This window comes from Larimichthys crocea, chromosome XVII, assembly GCF_000972845.2.
Source record: "Larimichthys crocea isolate SSNF chromosome XVII, L_crocea_2.0, whole genome shotgun sequence".
In the NCBI taxonomy this organism is placed as follows: Eukaryota; Metazoa; Chordata; class Actinopteri; family Sciaenidae; genus Larimichthys; species Larimichthys crocea.
This window is the reverse complement of record NC_040027.1, coordinates 28899265-28924421: the sequence shown is the minus strand read 5'-3', so window position 1 is coordinate 28924421 and position 25157 is coordinate 28899265. Positions and strand designations below refer to the sequence as shown.

At 40.9% G+C, this 25157-nt stretch overlaps 1 protein-coding gene across 2 annotated transcripts in view; it reads right to left on the bottom strand.

Moving 5' to 3' along the window:
* The window catches only part of arid3a (AT-rich interactive domain 3A), a 45293-nt gene that overhangs the window by 15126 nt on the left and 5010 nt on the right, over positions 1 to 25157 (bottom strand). For both annotated transcript variants that reach the window (XM_019259631.2, XM_010742689.3), the window contains exons 2-4: positions 16289 to 16402; positions 15646 to 16169; positions 15258 to 15540 (exon numbers count right to left, since the gene is read on the bottom strand). In XM_019259631.2, the coding sequence (XP_019115176.2) occupies positions 15258 to 15540; positions 15646 to 15983 (621 nt within the window). In that variant the 5' untranslated portion in view covers positions 15984 to 16169; positions 16289 to 16402. The remainder of the gene's footprint in view (positions 1 to 15257; positions 15541 to 15645; positions 16170 to 16288; positions 16403 to 25157) is intronic.

The following is a 25157-nucleotide window of genomic DNA, read 5'->3' as shown; positions in this document are numbered from 1 at the left end:
CAGACACACAGACACACAGACACACACACACACACACACACACACACACACACACACACACAGACTTTATCAGGCTGAGGTGGGTGTGGTTATTGTAGTCTTACACAGGTTTTCATGTCTATAGTATGTGCACTGGGGCAGGGGCCCCTCCTGGATTAAAGCTCTGCTATTCAGATAAAACGACACGAAACTAGATAAACGACTAGAAAGTGGGCCAACCGGTAACGCCAGGAGTCAGTTCAAGCCCCATCATCAAATGCACTGCAACAAACAGCCCATTAAAACTGCAGAGCTCACTAGAAAACTTCACATTTCCCAATAATTTAAAAAGCTCCTGAGTTTCTAAAACTTTAAAAACAACTTTTTATACAAAAACAAATAATGGAAGAGCCAAAGTTACACATTATACAGATCTTTTGCAGTCGCTGGTGTTTGTGATGTTTGTTCCAGTGACAAATGGTGACAGCGGAAAGGTAGCCAAATGCCTTTTAGCTGCTAGTGTCAAGACTTCAGACTTCACAGCCACTTCTAAACAAGCAATTAGTGTTCGACTGTTGTCTGATAGTTCCCACCCTGGCTGTGTATGTAGGTCAGTGGCAACCCGTCTTGCAGATAAATTATAAACAGGTCTCTGACACAGAAAACAAAGTGGATTTATACTGCAAATAATCAGTAACCAAAGAGCAGCCTGTTGCTGTGGCTCTGCAGCCATCAAAGCAGTTGTGGTTGAGGTAATACTGTAAGAGGGGGGTGTATGTGTGTGTGACGGGGGAGGGGTTCACTTCACCATTAATGCAAATGGCAGTTAGCAAGCCAGCAGCACACAAGTGTCACATAGCACATAATAGAGGCTTTGCAACTGAAAACCAAAACTGAGAGGAGACCGGGGTATCGTCTACATGCTCCTTTACACCTGCCAATCACCTCCATCACCTCGAGGTGACACACACACAAACACATTGGGGGTTAAAGTTCACTGAAATCACTGAAATTAGTGGAACGACTTGGTTGTGTTATTACAGGCAGCTACGAGTCCTTGAGTGTGATTTGACACCTTTTTTTTTTTTTTTAGAGATACATAGTGATTAACTGGATGTGTTTAGTCCTCCACTGCATAATATGTTTTATCTCAGAGATGTTCGTTCCTGTGACTGCAGACAGCAGAAACCAGGTTAACACAGGAACTAAATCAACTTTAAACAAATGTCGGAGGACCAGTTTCACAACGTCACATTAATACAAGTTGTTTCTTCTCAAGAGATTAGTAAAAACTTCGCCCTGCTTGACTTTTATCGAAGAAAAACCCGCTGCTGTCTCATTTATGTAAGGTAGCTTTAAGCATGACTATATCAAATTAAATTCTTTAAAAAAAGAGACTGATGAGTGATGGACTCACAAAGTTGATTTATTAAGATGAAGAGAGCATGTAAGTATAAACACGACAGTGGGGGTAGGGAATGTATGGCGAGCAGGGTTAAGGGGGGGTGGGTCTTGATACGGCTCATGAACACATGATCAGCCATATTCAAACACTGCATTGTTCCAGGCCAAAGCCCTTTTATGAGTGTCATTAATGTACTAGAGCAAACACAACCACCAGCATAGCATTGTGTCAGTGTTCCCACAAATAGAAAGTATAATCTCATAATATGTACATTATTTTATCTCTGCAATGCAGTGGTCCACTTTTTTGTTGCCGAGATGACACGTGTAAATTCCGAACATCTAACAGAACGAAATGTCAGCGGTGATGTAAAATTATTTGAACTGTCAGGTGTCTGTCATGTGATGAATATGAATGAGTGAACAAGGAACACAGGATGCTGGTTGTTATTTACTCTTGTGCTGTAATCGTTTACTTAAAAAGGTGTGCACCGCATATCATCAGACAAATTATAATTAAAATAAGCCTTTCTAGCGTGTTGAGTCTTTAAAAACCCCAAAACATAGAGGTCAAACAATCTGACCACACTGTTGTGGAATGTTGTTGTAAACGGACAAATTTCACTTTGTTCGGACAATTAAAAATATCTCTATTTGGGAGATTAGTTTAAGATTGTTTAGGAGGACATTCTAGGTGAAAAAGCTCACAGAGAGGTCAAGGCTAAATCTAATCATGGTTTGTAAAAGTGGTTCATCAGCTTTGGATTCAGTAAAAACAAACCTTCTCCTGTGTACAGAGGGAATTTTACTGAGTGGGATCAGCCTATAATTCAATTTTACTGCACTGAAGTCTATACTCTGACTATTGAAGCTGTTATCCGATTACCTTCATCACAGTACAGTCATAAACAGAAATGGCAGAGCAGTTAACACAGCCGGGATTCTGCTGCACTATCATAGGTACAAAACACTGCAGTCAGATTTCTGTTTTTCTCCATAAAGGATGCAGGTCAACGTCACAAAAGAACCAAAATTCATTGTGACTGGAATGTTTTAGAAATGTTCCTATCTTGGTTGAGAAACCGGATATTTAAACGTCACACCAGCTTTCTGTTCTGCTTGACTTCCGAATAAAAAAGAATCAGATTCTTGATGTGACAAGCTGTGTTCTTGTTTTCATTGCTCTTTGTGCCACAGGGTTGCGTTTTGCTGCTATTTGCACGACACTGCATGACACCCAGATATCACCTGTTAATCAAGCAATGTAAGCAGCTCTGACGCCTCCTTCACTTGTCGTCTGTCACTGTTCATCATGTGATGCCTACAGTAATAGCAAATACATGAAGAATGTAATGTAACCTCAAGACACTCAGGACAAGTGAGTAAGCCAATACTCAAGCTTCTGTTATACAAACATATCACACCTCCTGGAGTCACGAGCCAAAAATTCACAAACTGAAACAAGACATGGACTGAAAAAAAATGTAAACCAACAACATTTTGTTATAAAATGTCTCGGAACATGCCTGACTGCTGACATCTCAGAGAGTAAGAGCATTTTCTCCCCACCCAAAGGGTAAAAAAAAAAAAAAAGTGACAAATTTATTTTCCCCATGTCCACCGAACAGTTAAAATACAGTGGAAATGAGTTCCACTCATTACTTTGTCAAAACCAAATTAAATTCCTTCCTTGTGCTTCTTATGTTCATTTGGAAAATAACTTAATCCAGTCAGTTGACAGACCTGAAAGCAGTGTGACAGAAACTGCACCGACATGTCTCTGTAAACTGACATCTATAATGAATCCATTTTTGTCTCTGCTCTCCGCCCAGCCCTTTCCCATCCCCCGCATGCACACAATTAACAGCAACAATAGAGCTGTCCGATTGCAGATGCATCGAACAGAGTTTTATTGACAGGCGGGATCAAATGCTTCATAATCCTAACTGACCGGCTGACCCTGTATAATTCAACCCAATCGACTGAGGATGCAGAGACGCTGTGACTGACTGAATCTGATATCATTTTATCTGCTGCAGTCACATTTACCACCGAAAGCGATAAGCTAGTTGGAAAATGACAGTGGGATTACACAGGGAGTTTGCATAGCTGCTAAATAAAAAAAAACACATATTTGAATTGGTCAAGTGTGGCAGCAGCAGTAATTCATGAATACCCGGACATGTTTTCAGACAGGGTTCAACGTGGACTTGATGTTTTCTATGGCTCAAACGGCACAGACAATCTACAAGATTAACTATTAACTATCCTGGTTTGTTAATAAAGTTTCCCAGCTTGGTTTCTAAACTCTGTTTACTCTGCTCTTATAAGTGAGACCTCAGTCTTCAAGGCTTTGCCAAAGGATTTTTATGCTCTTCATCTGTTTGATATAATTGGATATACAGTATCCCCTGCTGACATGAGATAGGGTGAAAAGCAGTTGATGAAGATAGGGAATAAAACCAGAATGAGCACTATCCCACACTTATATGCACTCCATTCCAGCCTGCTACTGTCAGCTACCATGGCTTGGAGATTTGGATAAGAATCAGAAATAGCAGGCAGCTTTCCCAGGGCCCTTGAGAGTCTATGTGGCTGTGAGCAATCTGTTTTAACCGCACTGCTAATGAGTAGTATCATGATGATGTATACCCAAACTGGGCAGGGCAACGCTGTACAGACTGAAGGAGGGGAAGTGGGTGTAACAGCAATTAAAAGATCATAAACCAACGTATTGAAAGAGAGCAACCAAAGAACAGATACTGCTCAAAGAATCAGTTATTTGGTGCTCCTGGTACAAAGCCTTCAGTGTTATTTTCCTCTGAGAAATACATCTGTGAATTTGCCTTCCCCTCACAACTGCAGAAAAAGACTGACCTAGATAATAATCTAATGAGCTATTGTGTAAAAGTTGAAGGTATTTATTCAGCACCAGTACAGATGACAGTGATAACATTTGCGTCTGAAGGCAGAAAGATGGAGACAGAGATAGAAGGGTATGTGAAAGTTCATGGAAAGGTCTGTCACAGTGCTGGTATAGACTGCTTATATATGTGTGAACAGGTCAAAGACAGACAAAGAAAGACATGTCAGAGATATTTAATCTGGTCCAGGAAGGCTAACAAGGTGCACCTCAGCATGGAGTACCTTGCCAGGTGATGGATGGTCAGAGCAATGAGAGTAATGGTTGATAAACAGTTTGGCACTGGCACACCTAGTTCCATGGAGGGCAGATATCTGCGTGTGGCTCACCGACTAATATATATTGTGGCCACGCGGCCCAATCAATACGAGGGTGGCCTACAGCTTGACCTAAAGTGTCCTCTGGGTTTGTCCTCTACATGAAGAGACAGTCTTAAAATTCGGAGCAATGGTCAATATTGAAATCACGATTATTCAAACGATTAATTTTGAGTTTCACAATGCATTTATTCAGCATTTCTCTCTCTCTCAAAAAACACTTTGCTATTGATTCTTTATGCAAAATATTCTAATTGAAAATAAATTTTGGCTACAAATATGTACTTTACAGCTGTTTTGCAATGCATGAAGCATTAAATCAAGAAAATAAATATACTTTATGGAACATTAAATAAGGCATAGAAAAACATAAATGTATCCAAAATAAACTATGGATCCAGCTGCTCTGCAAATTCTCTATATTTATAGAACAAAATAAATATAATAATAAGCATAAGCATCAATAAGCAATAAGCATCTTCTTGAAACCCTCACCCTCGACTGTATTAATGGGTTGTATATCTTTAGCTAAGAAATATCCAATGGCAGCTGTTAGGCCCCTTTTACACGTACACGGGTATTTTAAAAAACGGAGACATTTCCCTTCGTTTGTATCTTTTACACGCAAACGGTGAATTCGCCTCTGAAAACGAATCGAGTTTTAGGCAGCTGATGCGCCAAACGTGCGACCACTGTTTACCTTTTGCTATGACGATAATCATGGAAGCAAGCCGCCCATAGGCTTGGCGTAGTTATGATGGCGCTCGATGGCGTATTTATGCGGGATGATGTAAACGAAAACTTTTTTTTAAAACGATGCTATGTGCACGATGTTATTTTGGAAAACGGAGGGAGGGAAATATTTGTTTCTCAACATACCCGGCTATGTGTAAACGTAGCCTAATGTCTTGTGCCTCTCCGAACTTGTCAGATAAGGAGTCGCATTAAACAATGTGTCTGTGATTGATGACTGAGTTTGCGTTGACGTCTTGTTGGTTGTGGCACTGGCTTTGTCTTTTTGTTTCTTTATTAATTCGTTGTGAGTGACTTTGTGCTTTTGTTTGAGATGGTTGAATAAATTTGTAGTGTTACCAAGAGGAGCAGCTATTACCTTGTAGCAAATCTTGCACATTATGTGCTGCTGCTTCTCGTCGGATTCTTCTTTCGCTTTCAATCTCACTCACTGTTTTTGAACACCAAACGAGACACCTCCTCACTCTACAGCTGCATGAGGAAGTATTGGCTATCCTGTTAGTCAGCGGGACCGCGTGAAATGGAATATATTGCGCATGCGCGTCTCTCAGAAATTGTGTAATGAAAAGTGGAAAATAAATCATTTAAACTCGATTATATGATTTGTGAGATCATTTGACAACAAAATCGAAATTGTGATCAAAATTCGATTAATTGCACAGCCCTAGTTGAGGTCGCATTTTGGTGCCACGTTTGCAAATGTAGATGTACAGAGAGTACATTTAAGAGAGCAAGTTTGTATCTGATATATTTTTAATTGCTCCTCCACTATCATTGCCCTTCATTTGGACGATAAACTGATCCCTGGCTTTTCCCTTGCTCTCGTTTGTGCATTACTATAATTCTTGACCCACTGTCAAGCATGAAACAGTTGGCAGGACATCGTCATCCTCGTGCAAGAGTGAGAGATGCACTATAATCAAAATGGGGTCATCAAAAGTAGGACACATGAAAATAATACGACCAAACTGCCGTTATAGTATTTACTCCATGGACTGTATTTGTGTCTTTATCAGATATCAAATTCAACTCATGTATAATTAATAAAATGATTTTCCAGTATAGCATTCAAGTAAGTATGTACATTAGCAGGGCCCTGAGACTGGTGTACATCTGAATGGTATGCAGCCATTATCAATGTCTTTCTTGTTATGGCATGTCAAAATATCGGCAGTGGAAACAGGTCCATTATCAGCTTGTATTGGTGTGAAATGTAAGTAAAGAATCATCACTTGTATCTGTGGTCTGAAAAGAGGCAACAACTCAGACCTCCTGCCATACCGACACATTTAAAGAAGGTCGGCCATTATCATACAGACAAGGCATGGCAGCCTGAGTGTTGCCACATGGGTTAAATGTGCCTCGAAGATTATTCATCAAAGCACTTTTAGGTCTTTTATGATACAATGTAGAGAAGTGCGCCCTGCTCTGCATAATGTTTGAGCTATTGTATAGACTGCTTATATATGTGTGAACAGGTCAAAGACATGTCAGAGATATTTAATCTGGTCCAGGAAGGCTAACAAGGTGCACCTTGCCAGGTGATGGATGGTCAGAGCAATGAGAGTAATGGTTGATAAACAGTTTGGCACTGGCACACCTAGTTCCATGGAGGGCAGATATCTGCATGTGGCTCACCGACTGATATATTGTGGCCACGTGGCCCAATCAATACGAGGGTGGCCTACAGCTTGACCTAAAGTGTCCTCTGGGTTTGTCCTCTACATGAAGGGACAGTCTTAAAATTCGGAGCAACTTCAATTTGCCTTTTTAGGCAGCAAATGCAAAGAAAACATTTACCTAGTTGAGGTCGCAGTTTAGATGCCACGTTTGCAAATGTAGATGTACAGAGAGTACATTTAAGAGAGCAAGTTTGTTTACTGATATATTTTTAATTGCTCCTCCACTATCATTGCCCTTCATTTGGACTATAAACTGATCCCTGGCTTTTCCCTTGCTGTCGTTTGTGCATTACTATAATTCTTGACCCACTGTCAAGCATGAAACAGTTGGCAGGACATCGTCATCCTCGTGCAAGAGTGAGAGATGCACTATAATCAAAATGGGGTAATCAAAAGTAGGACACATGAAAATAATATGACCAAACTGCCCAACTCATGTATAATTAATAAAATGATTTTCCAGTGAAGCATTCAAATAAGTATGTACATTAGCAGGGCCCTGAGAGTGGTGTATATCTGAATGGTATGCAGCCATTATCAATGGCTTTCTTGTTATGGCATGTCAAAATATCGGCAGTGGAAACAGGTCCATTATCAGCTTGTATTGGTGTGAAATGTAAGTAAAGAATCATCACTTGTATCTGTGGTCTGAAAAGAGGCAACAACTCAGACCTCCTGCCATACCGACACATTTAAAGAAGGTCGGCCATTATCATACAGACAAGGCATGGCAGCCTGAGTGTTGTCACATGGGTTAAATGTGCCTCGAAGATTATTGATCAAAGCACTTATCAGGTCTTTTATGATACAATGTCAGAGAAGTGCGCCCTGCTCTGCATAATGTTTGAGCTGTTGACAGCACAGAGGGGGATTCGGACCTTGAAGAATGTGCAGATAAGTATCTCTGTCTATGTTTGACCTATTTCTTAATTGATTCTTGCAAGTATGAAAGCTTTCAGCACAGGCTACTGTTTCATAAGGCATCTTAAGGCAACAGCACACACGCATTGCTTTTGTTCAAATGAATGCCTTTCACTGGCTTGTTGTATGAAAAGATGCCACTTAGGGCTGTTTGATGACAACTTCAACCTTTCAGTGTACATCTATTTCTGTGCTCACATTGAGACACAAGGCTACGGTAAAGAGTCCTTTATGCAGGGACAAAGGGAGAAAGAAAGACACGGGGCAGCAGTCACACATTTCTTCCAGAAAGAGAAAAAAGAGATCAATAGTAAGACACACACATAACAGTGGAAAAGCCAAAGAAAGATTTGTGCAAGTCTCCCTGCTTCAAAGTGATCATTTCCTCATTTAATATGAAGGCTGCCACACGCTGAAGTCAGGGGGAAGCTTCAGAGAGTAACCACACAAGTAATTAAAGAATGTGACAAAATGAAATCAATTCTGTACAACATAACACAAGAGTCGAAGAAAGGACAGGCTGAAAGAGCTAGCCTCAGCCTTTACGCAATCTTTGTTTACATTCCTGCTACAACCACCCCCACCCCCCCCATCCTCCTACGTATTGAACCTCTGCCAGTTTCCAGAATCCCCATGGCTGTACAGTTTCTGACATCAGCTCTGTGCTGCACGCTAGGTGTTAGACACGATTCTAATGCTCTGCAGCGCTTCATAGTCAAAATGAGCACGTACTACACACTCTTGACAGTTGTTCAAAATCCAGTGCCAACTGACTTTTTTTCCTGCTCCCTCAGTCACACCTACTCTTTCCTCCTGCTACGCGTCTCAACAGGAAGTCTTTCCATGCTGCCTCTGCCTTTTGTTTTCATGACATGAACAGGGCCCCCTTAACCTCTTGTTTTTTTTGTTGTTAAACATAGATTGCAGCAGAACATAATAACACAATGAAAGATCTCATATGCTCAACCCGTGTAGACTACTGTTGGGAAAACCAAGTCCAGATGATGTGCTTTACTTAAAGACTTTGTTGCTTTTCAGTTAATGGACTAAATTTAAGGAAATGGATTGTGAGTGGTGTGTAAAATGTTGTTTAAGTTGTGCAAAGACAAAGCTTGGTAATTAACATAGTTGGATGTTAGTTATTCATTAACAGCAAAAGGGATTAAACTTTATTCACTGAGTGACTTTATCAACCTATGGACACTGTGAGAGAGTTTGTATATTTTAATTTCAAGGCAGCACTCAGCGGGCTTCAATTTTGCCCTTCTAGTGCCTTTTAACTAAACAAACATACAGCTGTGAAAATGCACAACTTCATATAAAAATTCAAAAACAACATGGTCCGGCCTATTCATACAATCCCACGTCAGATCAAAAGACCCCCAGGCTTAACGCCAGAGGAATATAAACCCAGCGAGCACTTATAAAATAGCTGTATCAGCACAAACCTGATGGGCAATCCCAATAAGTGTCGCTCCCAATTGGCTCTCATTCGAGCTACACTTCCTGTAGTCACTAACTGCCCCCTTCCCCCCCTGCTCTCAATGAGTGTATGTGTGTGTGAGCAATTTAATGTTTAATGCCAGCTCCCCTCCATTCACCCTGATCATGGTGAGTGCCATGAATTTTTAAAGACATCCCTACTTTACTGTCCATCTGGGCTCCATCTGCCCAGCTGCTGGTGTTTAACGTAGACAGAGACACTGGAGAGGAGACTTCAAAGGCTCAACATGGCCTCTGGACGATTTCTGGCCTGAGGAGGATATTATTTACAAAAGGGGGCAGCGGAGTGGGGCAGTTGTATGAATGTATTTAATAGCATCGAAGAGACTACACATTGATGAAACCATATAATGATTGTACAAAAATATTTTGTGGATGAAAAGGCTTCCCTGAAGCTGAAGAGCCAACATCTTTCTCGGTGGACAGAAAAAAAATTAATATCAAAAGGTCAAATTAAGTACATAATTCATGAAAACTTTTCTCATCCTTTTAACTCTGACAATAACCATGTTGGCAGTTGAGAAGTTGGTCAAAAGGTTTATCAAAGATAGGCATTAGCTAACCGTTATGGTGTACTGCCAAACAAAGTGCAGCACAACTCAACAACGGCACATTCAACCCCATTGAATACTCGCCAAATGGCCAAAAGAAACAAGGCAGCAAGCCAGGCACCAAAGATGGAGCTGCACAATATAAAGAGGAAGGGGAAAAAGGAGAAGGAAAGCCCTGACATGGAAATAGGCATATCAAGTGTGTTTTCACAGGTAGGCAATATTTGTAGCCTATATTACAAGCAAAGCTTATGGTTTACAAAGTGTTACCCCTCAGTAGCTGCTTGCGCTGCAATTTGCCCTAAAGGCCCTTAACAAACCAACAAATAAACGCTAGCTTATGTAGCTAATGTAAAATTGGGCTAGAATAGTTGACTACACCGTTTACATGATGGCATGCTTGCGTGTCTGTAAATGGAGACGTCAAGACTGCTGCCGCTATTGCTGACCTTCCTCTGGACCTTAAACTGCTCTTCTAGCTCTATAACTTCCCTTGGATTAGTTGGAGCATTACTATAATTCTTGACCCACCTTTAATTAGAAACAGTTGGCAGGTATAATTAAAATGGAGTCATCAAAAGTAGGACGCATGAAAATAATATGACCAAACTGTCCTATCCTTACAGTATTCACTCATGTACGTGTGAGAGATACTGTATACATATGATATCTTTTTTTTTTTTTTTTAACTACAATTACTATTTTTACCACATATTTTGTAGTATTTGCTCCAATAGCTTTTGTAGCTTATGTAAAATTGGGGGATTTTTAGTTCGTATCTCAGTGGAGACAAAATGATTTATAATGCTTCTTAATACAACTGAATCCTCTTCAGATGTACCATAGCTACATTTACTTTAAATTTGGGCAGCTCATTCAAGTGGTTTTATACAACTAAACAAAATATGAATAATAGAAATATCCATTTTCTTTTGTAATGGTTACATGTTTTGTTACTTTTAGGAGGATTTAGGACATTTGTCTCTTTTCTGCTGCTCCAACACACACGCACACGCACACACACACACACACACACACACACACACACAGTCTCCATTACTCTGCATAATCAGATGTCACTCTAACTGTCTTGATGATACTGTCGCCATGGTTGAATATCACTGGGGGTGGCAAAAAATATATTTCCCTTCAAAACCTATCCAGCACTTTGCTCGGTGTCTGATTGGAACAGATGCTTGCAAGCCTACTGGCAGCAGGTTAGCCGATGCACCATTAGCCTTAAAAGGAGTGTAAACATTTCCCGGAAATAAAAAACGCAGAGTCTGATTCAAAGGGTGATAGTGATATGGATATTTAAAAGAACAGATGTATGGGGGGAGGGTTGTGTCGGTATCACTGAAATAACTCAGTTGAAATGGCACTCCACCAGCAAAGCAAATCAGTTTCAATTACAAAATTATCCAGTGATGTTGGCATAATTTGATAGCTACTCAAATCATTTATTTCATTCTGCCACAGACAGATATGACAGTGCTGGCAAAGTGCCTTGAATATTTTGATTAATTCACTTAAAACCGCAGTGTAATCAGACAGCCTAACAGACAGCGCCTCCTGGCTAGATTTAGTTTGACCTTTCAGCTGAGAGTGTGGAAAGTGGAAGGTGGCTGGGTGATTCTCCAGGAATGCAGGTTGGCTGGTACATCTTAGCCACATACAACCTGAGGCTAACCTCACCTAAAAAGGTTTGTGTGCACTTTTGACACCTTGACTCTAGATAGGTGTGAAGAACTGATGTTCAACTTTTTCCATGGACTCTTTTTTTCTGGCCCCATTTCACTGGGTCAACTTATTCTACTAGTATTATTAAAGCAGGTTCACTACATTAGTGCTGGACCTTTTACTAGACTGTTGTTATACTACAATATAATTTGTTACTTCATGGTTTTATTTATATTCACTGATCTAATTAGCATTTTCCCACCTACTGAATCCCATGTGATGTGAGGAGGAAGAGGTTTCTTTTGAAATTTCTCTGTATAAATGTCATAGTTTGCACGGACAAAAGGAAAAAGACAGTTCTCAGTTTGAAGAGCTCCAACTGCAGTACACTGATAGAGGCACGCCAGGTTTCTGCTGAGGATCTGGGGTTCCTAGTGGCCACATTATCACCCTCCCTCAGGCACATTCCAACAGCCTCCACCCACCTGCCCAAAATAAACTGTATAGCCTTAACCCCTTCCTCTCCACCAAGGGACCTCCAAATTACTCAACGTGCACACGATTTACTCATGGAAGTGGAGGTTGTAGGGTCCCACAATGCTGTTTCACTCAGATTGGACATATTGACTTTCTCCGGTGAATCTGAGAGACTTTCAAGGGAAAAAACATTTATTACATATTGTCTTTGTATATATAGAACAGACAATGCGATCTTCACTCGTTAAGGGCACACTTTGGCCTTTCGCATAAGCAGGGGACCCTAATTGTAAGAATAACTAACTAAAAATCTTGTCAGCTCTTTACACTTCTTCTGTCTTCTGTGTGTGTGTGTAATTAAAAAAAAAAATTATAACTAAATTCTCACTGAAATGTAAGGCTCACCTACAGCCGGATATAGCTTAGGGGCTTGTGAGTCACCACTAACCACTTTTACAGATGTTACAATATAAAAGTCCTAACCTGTTAAACAAGCAAAGAGAATGTGAAAGTTTGCACCGAGAATGCTTTAAAAGCTGTAGTCTGTAGATTTAACTACAGTGTCCTTTTCACATGATGAAAAGAAACCACAGCGGCAGTTTCAGAAGAGAAAGAAGAAGCAGAAGAAAAATGGCACTCACCAAATATATATCAAGGCCGAAATCACTGAGTTTGATTTGCATTGGGGTTAGAATTATCAGGGGACAGGCTGTCTTCATCATAAAAGATCTGTCATCTGTGCTTTACACACATGCAGACACAGCATGTTCACAGGGCATTATATTACAGACCAAAGCTGTAATTATTACTAATCACAGTAATCATCCAAGGTCAGAATTATTTCTGTGCAACTGAAATCCTGGATTCAAAATATTATGAAGAAGTATCGAGGTTAACTCCCTGCAAACAGATGTGACCGTTGTTGCTGGGTTCCCTATATCATGTTAAAATACAGAAGGCTTCAAATGAAAGTCTGCCGTTTGGTCTCCATAGTAGGAGGAGTTATATGCTTTATAGGCGTGACATACAGTACTTAATCAACAATGGATTGGGTAACACTATCTTAACAGCCAAGCTGTCTTGATTATGTAACTGTCACAGACTGACTGACTGACATATCATGATAAAAATGCACTGAATGTCCTACCTGACATACAAAAACCACCAACCGTTGAGTGTATCAATTCAAGTCATTCACACAAAGCTTCACGTAGGGAGGGGTGGACTATTTAGAGAAGCAGAGTATATGTTTTAGGGGAGTTTTATTCCATACACTCTGTAATTACAAGAAATGCCTTAAATTACAGAATGTGTGGTTAGGTTTAAAAATGAAGCACATGCAGGCTGGGTGAAATGTGTTGAAGGTGATTTACCTCCAACATACTGAAGCCAGTTGACTCTTCTAAAAAGAGTTAGTAGTTTCTGAGGTAGTTTCTGCTCAGATAAATGACAGGCTCCTGCTCATAATGTCAAACATTTTTATGGTTTTCAAATTGCTACAGACACACATATTTGCATTTCAACAGTGGCTTCCATTATGTCATATAAGATGCAGTAAAATGGTGGCTGGGTAGATGCCACACTTTAATTCCAGTTTTGAGTTTTTTAAGTCAGAGGAGAGTTTAAAAGGGCTTGATTACATTTGACAGACAGATACCAAAGTCAAATTATTATTACAATCTCTAAATGTTATTTTGAAAGTTAAGGGCATAAGGAGGCTATTCATTTGACCAATAATCAATTCTTTTTTTTTTTATTCTTTAATGATCAACTTACCAAAAACAGAGCATTCTCACCATATTTCATACAATACTAAAGGTGTGGGACAATGTAATTTGTAAAATGACCATGTACTCTACAAGATGGCATGATTACAGATGTCTTTTTTTATTATCAGTAGCGATTTCACATCGTTTCCCAGTCTCCTGGCAGCAGGCCTCCATCTTAACTGAGCTGTTGACAGACTTAAATCTCCTCACGTAAACAGCCCATCTTATTCCACCGGGGCCTCCCTCATAATATCCAGCCCACTAACATGTTTACAGTAAATGCCAGCATGGTAAAGCTGTTAAAATGCACCCTAACCCAATGCCTCCTCCCCCACTGCCCTCAGCTTCTCTTCCTCAGCATGCAGTCCTATTCATGACAGGAAACTAGCCTTTTTTTTTTTTTTTTACTTTTACGTAGCAAATGTCAATTCTCAGAGGGGACGAAGCTGCTCCACCAGAATAACTGATTGTTTAGACCAGAACCTTTAACAGATGTACTCTGCCAGAATGTCAGGTGGCAAACTCAAACTTAAAAGCCTCAACTTAGAGTTCATCAACATTTGGCTAGTGGCTGGTGTTAATTTCCCACCCTGGTCAGATTACTTCATGTGCAGCTGAGAAAGTGACATGATGTGAGGGGTGTGAAGGCCAGATGTGGCTCGCTGGTCAACAACCAACATTTTTAGATTTATGGAGTGCTACAGCAGCTGACTTTAGGATACTTTAAGCCTTTAGCCACAGTGAAAACATGGCAGCAGTCTTCGGCTTCAAATATAATCAACCAACAGTAAAGACTGCATGAGTCAAAGCCACATACTGTGATATGACTGACGCCTGGACTGCACCGGATATGGCTCTGTTATGTCACAGCCGTGACACATTTTGGTCCATTATCCACATGGCTTTATACCCACCACACTTTGTCAGATTTGGTCATTTTTACTTGGTTAATGTTCTTCTATCAGGCTATGTAGTTAAATAGTTTCTCTTCTGGTTGTTTTTACGGTCAGAAGTTTGCACAGGGTGTTTTATTTTTAAAATTGACCGAATTCTGTATGCTATTTCTATGTCTTAATGACTTATGGCTAGCTTGGTCTACTTTCTGTTGCTTGACGTTGCATGACAGCATTTTTTGTGCTGCTTCTAGTGGGATAACAAATATTGTCTAGAGCGGCTGCGATCCGGTCCGGCGGCCAAAGTGCAGCCATGCTGGTGTGATTGAACCTTGAACGTTTTTTTCATGTGATTATTCAAAATTAAGTCACAGTAGGAGTTAGAGGTATATGAAGACATCCTACCTGTCTGAACTGTTCCTCATAGGTCCATTCTCCATGATCCTGCCCACCCAGATGGCTGTGTGTGGCATGGGGGGGCAGGATTGCTACGCGGGCCTCCTGGTCCACACTGGGACGGGCCTTCAGTAGCTGGGAGTGAGGGTGGAGTTGACGATGGGGCAGCAGGAGGATACCCTTCCCAGGAGCCACTGCATCATGGCCCGTCGGTAAACCCTCCTCAGCCAGGTCATCGTCAAAGTCTTCTTCCATCTCGCCTTCAAAGTCTTCCTCGTCCCATTTCTGTTTGCTGTGTTTATCAAAAACAGAACGTTGTTTAAAAGACGCTCACCAATGAAGACCAGATTATGTGTTTTAGGGCAATTTCACTAAAAACAATAAATTCAGTACTTACAGCTGCTCTTCCTCATCTGACCCCATCATGTCCTTGTAATGCTCCTCCCCTTCATCATCGTCATCATCGTCACCTTCTTCTTCGCCGCCACTGCTGCGCTCTGACATGGGGCTGTCTGACACCCTCTGCAGCCCGGCCGCTACGGCACGCATGGCTGCCAGTGCCGCTATCTGGGCCTGCTCCGCCTCAGGGGCTGGGCTCCCCATTGGCTCGTCACCTCCTCCACCTGTGCGGATCTGAGTGTGTTGGGCTGCTGCTTGCTGCTGTAGCTGCTGCTCCATCAGCAGCTTGGCCCTTTGCTGCCTGTGCAGGTTCTCCATGACGGCCTGCAGCTTCATCTCCGGGGAAAGCGACACGGTGTTTAGCTGCCTTCCTTCCCCTCTCTCCTCCACTGAAGGAGCACCAATTGGGGAACGATGATCGATTCTTCCTCCCAGGCAGAGCGATTGCCAACCGTGCCTGTGGTGAAGGAGCTAGTAGCGGGCTGGAGGCTGGGAGGTTATGGTTATGTGGATATGTGGGTCCTTGAGAAGAAGTAGAAGGAGGAGGAGGAGAAGGAGAAGGGGGGTCGGTCAGAGCTCTGAGACATGCAGTCAGTGGTCTGCTGGAGACAGAGGCCTCTCTCTTGTCTCAATGGTTTTACCTGCAGTTGGGGGGAAACTAAAGCCGGCCGCAGAGCTGAGTCGCGCAGCGTTCAATGAGGCACAAGAAGTAGGCGCGAAGGCTGGAGTACAAGATGCTGACAGACTACAAAGACCTGAGGGAGAGAAAAAATAACAGTGTCAGACTGCCACTTCCCCCGTGTCTGCTAACATCAGTTGACTTTGGTTGAAGGGCCTAAGTGTTTTATTGTGGCAAAGGTCCAAAACAGTTAAACAACTTTCCCCAAAGCATCAGTCAAATACATCTCTGTTTCCATTCTTTGGCCTTTCACGTAAGAGGACATCTTTAACATCCTCTCCTCTGGATTGATCCTGTTCTGCAAAATCAAATACCACAGTGTATGTATTGTATATGTTGTGTTTCTGCTGTTGCATTGGGTTTGTTTCCTCATTTTGTAACCCACTTATCATATAAAGAGTTACACAAATAAAAAAAGGTAACAGACGATACAGCAAGAAAAAGTCCAACATATTACTTAAGAGAACGTGATCACTATGAAGTGACTGACTGTAGTTTTGTAAAACTTTCACGAGTTGCAGAAGAGCAGAAAAAACTACAGCCATGACGACCAGATCACAAGCGAGGAAGACGTCCTATTTCACACACAGAAATGGCAAAAGCTTAAATACACATTTGTTGAGTTTTTGTCTGTTGGGCAACATGTGCAGGAGTACTCACACAAACAGACCAGACAGGCTGCACACACAAAACACAATGTTTTTAGCCTCCACAACAAGAGGAAGTGAAATCACAGGAAGAACCGTCACTTTCTTCACCTGGTTGGCTCTGAGCCAACATGAATTTCAGCCCAACAGCAAAAGTGAGCAATGTCACTCAACATCACATTAAGTTGGTTAAAACACAGAATTAATATTCAGAGGTGAGACTTTGCTCAGGTATGACTGGTATGTTTTTCCCCCTCATTCAAAAGTACAAGACACAGAGGGGAGTTTTTCTATGACTTCTGTGGGCAGTTGTGTTTCTCCTACATACCTGTTCCCAAAAGTGCTCAGGTATGCAAAGCAGTCTCTGTTATAAGCAACAGGCTTTCTGGTGTCAATACCATCTGTTCCCAGTTGTCAACCGTTAAAACAGTGAAGCCAGCTATACCTGAGTATCACACTAGTATGAGAAACTAACTATCCTGCTCACTCTCTGTTTACTCAAAATGTGTTCAAAAAGTTAAGAAGTCTGGTTTTGGGAAGGTTGTGTCTCAAATCAGTCGGGCAGTGATAAGAGCTGAACACCAAGTCAACAGCGTGTGGGGAAATAAATTTCGAGCACAGGTGCTGGACATGCTGAAGCACGAGTCATGACAGGAGGCAGCAGTGACTGTACCCCACCACTCATTCAGATACGCTGACTAATACAGGAACAGATCTCTGTAACCACCACCTGTTTTCATCTTGTCTCCAAGTTTTGCATTGTACTCCTACACCGAATACACTCTGAAAGCATGAATGACTTGATCTCGAGTTACAGTTGGATTTGTGTTACTATTACAACCACTCGGTGCTATTCAATTGGCTTTAGGTTGCTGAAAAACACTTTCATACTGACTCCTTTCTAGCTTTGTTGCATATGTTATTATATTACACAAAATTGCTCCATCTATAATCTCACAGTTTTTCTTTGCTCATATTATGACTGATCACGTCCATACAACACGTTTTTTTTTGTTTTTTTTGTCAATGTAACAGGCTTAGCTTTGTAGTTTTAAAATGCTTAAACTTCCATCCATTTGAAAACAAGGTTTCACAATTTCTTTTGAGTCAGCAGCTCCTAAAGGCAAAATAAAGACACTGAAACGTGGCCACCACGGTAATCCTTGACCACAATACACCTCATCATCATACTGCAGTGAGGATATAACCAGAGGGGATAATTCTTTCTTGGGAGGGCTGTTTTTCTCCTGTGTGCGGCTCATGTGGTTCTGAGAAAATCATACCCATTTTTCATGGGTATAGTGGTGTAATTAGGATGTAGGCACTTTCTGAAGACATACACAAGTCTCTCCAATATGCTGGAGAGTGAAATTAAGTTCTTCTCACAGGAAAATGGACTGTATTCCATATCTTATGTTTACATACTCATGAAAGCATGATGAGAAGATAGACAACACCCACAAACATCCTGGTTGTCAATGTTATTCTGGAAGTAGTTGTTTCAGCCTTCTGCTAATGCAAGGATAAGAGATCCAAATAGAAACTAACAACAATCTCATGAACACAAGTCTTATATTCATACAGTACCAGTGTGTGTACCTCCAAATACACAAAGAGTTGTGACGCATGTGTGATGTGTCATATTCATGTACATTTCCTCATGGAAAAAAACAAGTTTACACGCCTTAAAAAAGTGCATTCCTCTACAGGAAGCAGAGTAACCTAAAATGTGCACACAGAGCCACAGTTTGTGTATCAGGAATAGTCGTAATGCAGAGGAGTGACATGAACTGACTCAGCCACAATAACAAGTTTGAAGAGCAACAAGAAGACAGATGCCCTCAGTCCCAACTAAACAGCCAACCAGCAGCAGTCAGCACACACACAGTTGATACACTGCGGCTCCTCACTTAAACTGGTCAGATGCGTGAGCGACAAAATGTACTTAAAAACCACAAAGTCCTGCCTCTACAGCAAACAATGCTAAAAGCAGTTGAATAAAAACGCAACACGGCAACAATACAAACAAGCAAGAGAGTCAATAAATGATGCGCAGCATGCACAGGAAAGACTATTTCAGTCAGCCTATAGTATGGCTGCATGGTAAAGAAATGTTGCGCAAGGAAATAAGAGCTGTGAAACTTGTGTTTCTTCAGAGAGTGAAGGAAGTGACAACTGACGGAGCAGATGCAGCAAGGCTGCTGACAGATATTCAATACTGATTCATTGCATTCTTTAAGAGCGAAGTGAATGAACTGAACGCCTGGAGTTGTCAGACGGAGAATAGCACCAGTATAAGCAGGATTAAAACATCTTACCTAGAAGCATCTGGTTCGACTGAGACAACTTGTCTCTGTTCTACTTCACTCCGGCACAAAACTTGTGCTCAGAGTGGAAATGAAGAACTACTGGTGGCACCTCTAGAGTATGCATTTATTTTGCATTAAGTGACTCTAATGCAAATTCACGAGAGAACAGCCCATAGTATTATATTTACAATACCCATTAATCAACATGTCAAGTAGCCACACTTTGCAAATCAGCACTAGATCTATTGTTAATTCCGTGTTTGATGCAAAAACTAATTCAGATACTCTCTCACGCGGTGTGGTTATATGTATGTATACATGTTATTTCAAAGACAGAAGTGATTACAATAAAGCTACAGATTCTTCCTGTGCAGAGGGAAGCAGAAGTGGTTGCTTTGCTTCATGCTACTGCACATCACAGGCATCATGGTTTCCTACATGCTAGATGGTGCAAATTACATTGCGTTACTACAAATGTTTCCCTCGCTTCCTCAAATGAGGAGGTGGGTTTCGTGCTTATACAACATTTTCTATGACAGTGGAAAAGGTTGTGTAATGACTAGAAAACATGTCAACATAGCACTTGATGTATTGTGTCGCTGTAAGGAAGACTTTGAGCCAAAGACAAGAAGACAAGAAGACAAGTCATGACGTGTGTGCACGTATCCACCCATCAGGAGGGATAATCAACTGTGGGTTGCTTGATCAAGAACAATAGCTCAGGCACTAATCCATCAGTCTAGATGTTTACAGTCCTATAAACCTCAAGACTGCAGGTTGTATTCCAAGCAAACACTACAGGCGCTGATCTGAATCATCAACACACCTCGAACTGCCCCTTCATGCTTATGTTCAATAGAAATGAGCAACAGGTGAACGCAGGCATGAAATGACATCTTGAATATTCTGATTGATTGATTCTTAGATCATCGGTTCTCAATAATGACGAGGGACAGAGTCCTACTGGTTTATATCGCAGTCAACAAGCCAGATTTCCACAATACACAAAAATAAGGTTTTAGGAAGCTGGTGGAGCTACGTCAACCAATTTTGGGTGCAGCTTCGATCTGCAGACTGGCTGGAAGTTGCCTTTGCTATCTCGTTCTCGCACATTATGAATAACCAGACCTTGACTAAAGTGATAAGGCATTCAATATCTAAACCTTAGTTTAGTCTCAGTGGTCCAAGGATAAAAAACCCCTTCGAGAGGCTCTTTTATACTGTGGCCAGTGTGGGAAATCACCACTGTACTTTACATCAACCCCTTGGGACAGTAACAAGCTATTATTTGGAAATGCTGCTTTGTTTCAAAAAATGTTGCACTGTCGAGTTTTGACTACAGCCAGAGAACAAATAGGCTTCATGGTCTGCCTGTACTCTTTTTGCTGTCAGTCAAACTAAACGACTAACAACCTAGTTGACTCATGGTTTTGCTCCATCATTTAGCAACATTTAACATATCAAAATGACTTTGATATAGACTATTTGTCACATATATTTAGCAGACCAATGGAAGACTTCCTTCACAATTTCCAGAGATTTATAAAAGTGCATGTTTGCCTGCCTATAAATACAACTACTTGGCTTCTTGTGTTTACCACCATTGTTATAGGACATCATGGAGAGCACTAGGAAACCAAGATGACTATGAACTATTTACCCTCAGGAGATATAGAAATAATCACTGTGCAAAAAAAAAAAAAAAAAAAAAAACGCTTTATACAAGGTAAAAAACAATCCAAATCAAAATGCACAGCTGACCCTCTGTAAGACCTTAATTGGCTAAAAGGAGGCCAGCCTGCTGGGATAGGTGGCAGGAGACATAAGTGGTGCGGGGAGGAGCCACCGGAACAGTAACTTCAAGAGTTGGCTGAAAGAGGGATAAAGTAGAAACGATGACAGCTAATGGGTTAATCCTCTTTTTTTTTTTTAAACCCACATTTGAGAGGTGGAAGATTGCAAGGTCTGAGCAAACAGTGATAAGAACAAGAGCTAAGGGTCTAATTCCAACGAGATAAAGAGACCCACATGGCCTCGCATAGATGCATTTATATACACACACACACACACATGCACATAAAAGACTGGCTGCTTGCATAGACACAAAGTCTGTAAAAGGTACTCCACAAAGAGCATTAAAGTCTTCTAATTTCACACTGTGGTGAATGTGAGGGAATTCGTCTTTGTGACCTCTTTTCAAGAGCACAATGACTGCACGCGTGGTGCTTCCAACATGTGTGCCACAAACGTGACAGTGCAGTAAAAAGTTCTCAGAAAGTAACAGACACAAACACAGTGGGTTTTTCTTCAGTAAGTTGATCTGTTTTCATGTGCCAACCTCAGTGCAGATACATATCTTGCATTTCAAAATATGGAATAAAGTCTCTTCATTTCCTTTTATGTACTGAAAGCATCTTTTTTTTTCTTGCCTGATAAAGCCGCGTGGTTTGAGATGAACTCGGTGAGGTCTTTGTGTGAGTTAAAACTAGGTATTAAAATTAACTTCTGTCTGTTCTGCTTGACTAGGAAAATGAGACAGAACCTGAATGTTAAAAGACATATGCTAAGCACTGGTGTTTCTGCGCTTCACTTCCTAAAGATCACATGTAAATCAGTGTGGGTGGTACTACAACATCTTCCCTGGATTTTCTGGTGGTGCAGTTTCTGCACATGATACATGATGTACTGTACTTTCTTTATCAAATGAGCTATCGTGTTCTTGCTCATGCTACGCCTGCTTTGAATAAAAAGATTCCAACCTGACTTGCAGTCAGATGATTTCTATCATAGCCAGCATCAGTGTAAAGTCTACGGACGGCAGATTTTCATCACACAGCAGCATCATGTCAGTGTGTACTATACGTTAGTAGTGGAACAGGCTTTGTGCCGTTGTTATCAACACAAACATTCCTGTACAAACTTCTCACACTTCTCTGTTGGTTCCTGATCATAGTAGCTCCAGAACTATTCTCTACCTGTCTCTACATTTTTATATCAACATTAAATAAGAAATGTGATCCAATCCTGATCAGTTTTATTAGTTTAACACTTGACGGGAAAGTTTGCAGCACAAAACGTTGAATTATAATAGAACACAAGACTTTGAAGACCTCTTTTACTTTAAACTCCTCATACGTTTGTATAAGCCCATTTCTGTTTACACATGTTTACATACCTTCATAAATAACAACGGACTTAAACATAGCTCCTATATTGTCACATCTTTAACAGAAAAACAACTGACAGCAAATAACTTCTAGGTTGTTTGTTTTACACAAAATAAATAATTTGTTTCAAGTAACAGCTTTGAGCTCTTCCCTGCAGCTAAAATCAAGCTGTTGAGGCGGCTTTTTGTGTCTTTTTCTGCAGGAGAGGTTACCAAAGACGTACACATGGCAAAAATATGCAGACTATGTATAGACAAGATCTCACTGACAGGCCTACGATTGACAGAATAAGAACTCCACCTAAAAACAAAATCAGGTGGTGAGCAAAATGTAATAATTCATAAAAAGGCTTTGTGGTGTAGGGAAGCAAATACATTTTTAAAGAAGTTTGGTAATACTAGTAGTACCATAGTATTACTACATTTCCTCTATAAATGACATGTTCTTACATGTACTTCTTCATGTAAACACTGGTTAGCATTCAGTGTGACAGAAGATAAAGAGTAGGCGTGTGCGGAGTAGCCAAACAGTAGCCATTCATGATCTTTTCTACATATAAAAAAAAAAAAGGAAACGAAAAAGCATAAAAACAAGAAGTCGGTCAGTGGTACTGGTCTTGATTATGGGTCCCTCTCTCACATTCCTTGCAGTATTACCTCGCAAAGCAATAACACAGGGTCCATTGAGCCCCACTGCACCAACAACAAGATCATTGAGGAAGTGTCGCACAGGCTCGTCACGCACTTTCCTCTGACCTCTTCCAGCGAGCCGAAGCAACACAGCGAGCCAAATCTGATTAGCCCCAGCTATGCCATAAATTAAGTGGGCATATAGCAAAAAATAATCCAGTGATCCACTTCTCAGCAGTGAAATCTGTGGCTATTTATCACAGCAGGAGTCAGCTGTGCAAGTGAGCAAGGCTCAAAGTGATTTGTAGTAACTGATGTTACAGCATGAATGATCTGAAGTTCCTGCTCATAAATATAAAAAAAAGTCTGGATTCACATGACAACTAATGGAAATAAACCTGATCTATGTGCTGCTAAATTGACATTTCATCCATTTATTTGGGTCCTATTTAGAAGTGCAATATTAGAAAAAGCTAAATTTGTACTACTAATTAGATTATCAATGTCGTAGGGACTTTTGAATTATGAAAATAGGACAACACTTGTGGTATTAAAATGAAATTTATTATTAGATCCCGGAACAATGTCAGCTGTGAGTGACTCAGATACAGAAGTATCAACCTAAAACAAATTAGGATTTCCTCTAACCACAGGAAAGTCATCGAATGAATAGTTCAAATTTAAAAAAAAAAAAAAGAAAGAAAAAAAATTCTCTGCTGATTCAGCTGAAACATTTGCTGTTTATGTCTGCCACCTCCCTGGTGGATATTGACCCCGCCATGTTACAACCTCACCTAGAGCTTCACGTGGGGAGACTCGAGTATTATAAGAGCAAACATAAATCTCATGTGATGACAGCTCTAGTGGAGAAACACAGGACATGCTTCTCTTTTTAACATTGTTTTTGGCCATTTCTTTTTGCCTTTATTGGTAAGGACACAGGCAGACAGGAAATGGGGGAGAAAGAGGGGTATGACACACGACAAAGGAATCAAACAAGTGACAGTTAAGACCATGTGTGGCCATGCGTGATGCACTATGTATATCCAACTACCAAGGAGCTCCAACACAGGCCATTTATTACGAAGGCAGACACAGTGATGACTAAGGAAAAACAATAAGTCCCTCCATCAGTTTGTCTAACTGTTGTGTTTGAAATGTCATTCCAGCTCCTGTTCCTTGAACTCAAGCTCAATCAACACATCAACACCATCTTAGCAAAATTTACACAAGTGAGTTGGGTGCAGGGTTCTTGCACCAACTCCTTTATTACTCAGTTCCATATGATCAGTCAGTTTTACCAGAAAATCACATGATGTTTCATGTTTCCTGAAATCTAATTTGTTAATGCTCTAACACTGTTTTAACATAACTCTACAGCGTAGCTAAATATATCAAAAAATGTCTTTAAATCCGTGCCGTTGTCTTGCTTCTTGTGAACTGCACTAAGACAAATTCCTCACGTGTGCAAGCTGACTTTGCCATAAAAACTTTCAGACATGCAGGAGACAGGCTGCATGTTGCTGCTCGCAGAGTTCAATGCACTGGTATTGTAACTCTAAACTGACACTATGATGATCGTTTCTCTAGTGCAGGAGAGGTGCGGTAGGGGGGGGATTGCATTTTTATTCAATAGCATGAACGTCCCAAACTGGATTAACGTGTTGGTTTATTTGGTGCCTGCGCAGTCACGTCATGGAATTGTGATCTTTAACAATCAAATCTTTTGTCTGCAGAGAGGCGTCGGACGTGTGGAAATCTTAGATAAAGATTTCAGTGCATTGTACACAGAGACATCCAGAACAAAAATTGTCACTTGTGTGCTAAATGTGGATTAAAGTTTCATGTGTCAGCGCTCAGCCTAATAAAAACTGACAGCTCTTGTCTGCTCTTGAGGGATGAGTATCCTTTGGCATGGATCTGATTAAATTAGCTTTTGATTGCTTGGGAAGGCTGCCAGCACTGGCAGACGCAAATGCAAAATACAAATGCTTCAGATTTGATGGACATGTCAGCATGTTGCAGCTGTGTGCTGGTATCCAGGCAGACAAGTACCAGGATAGATCATGCTGACACTGA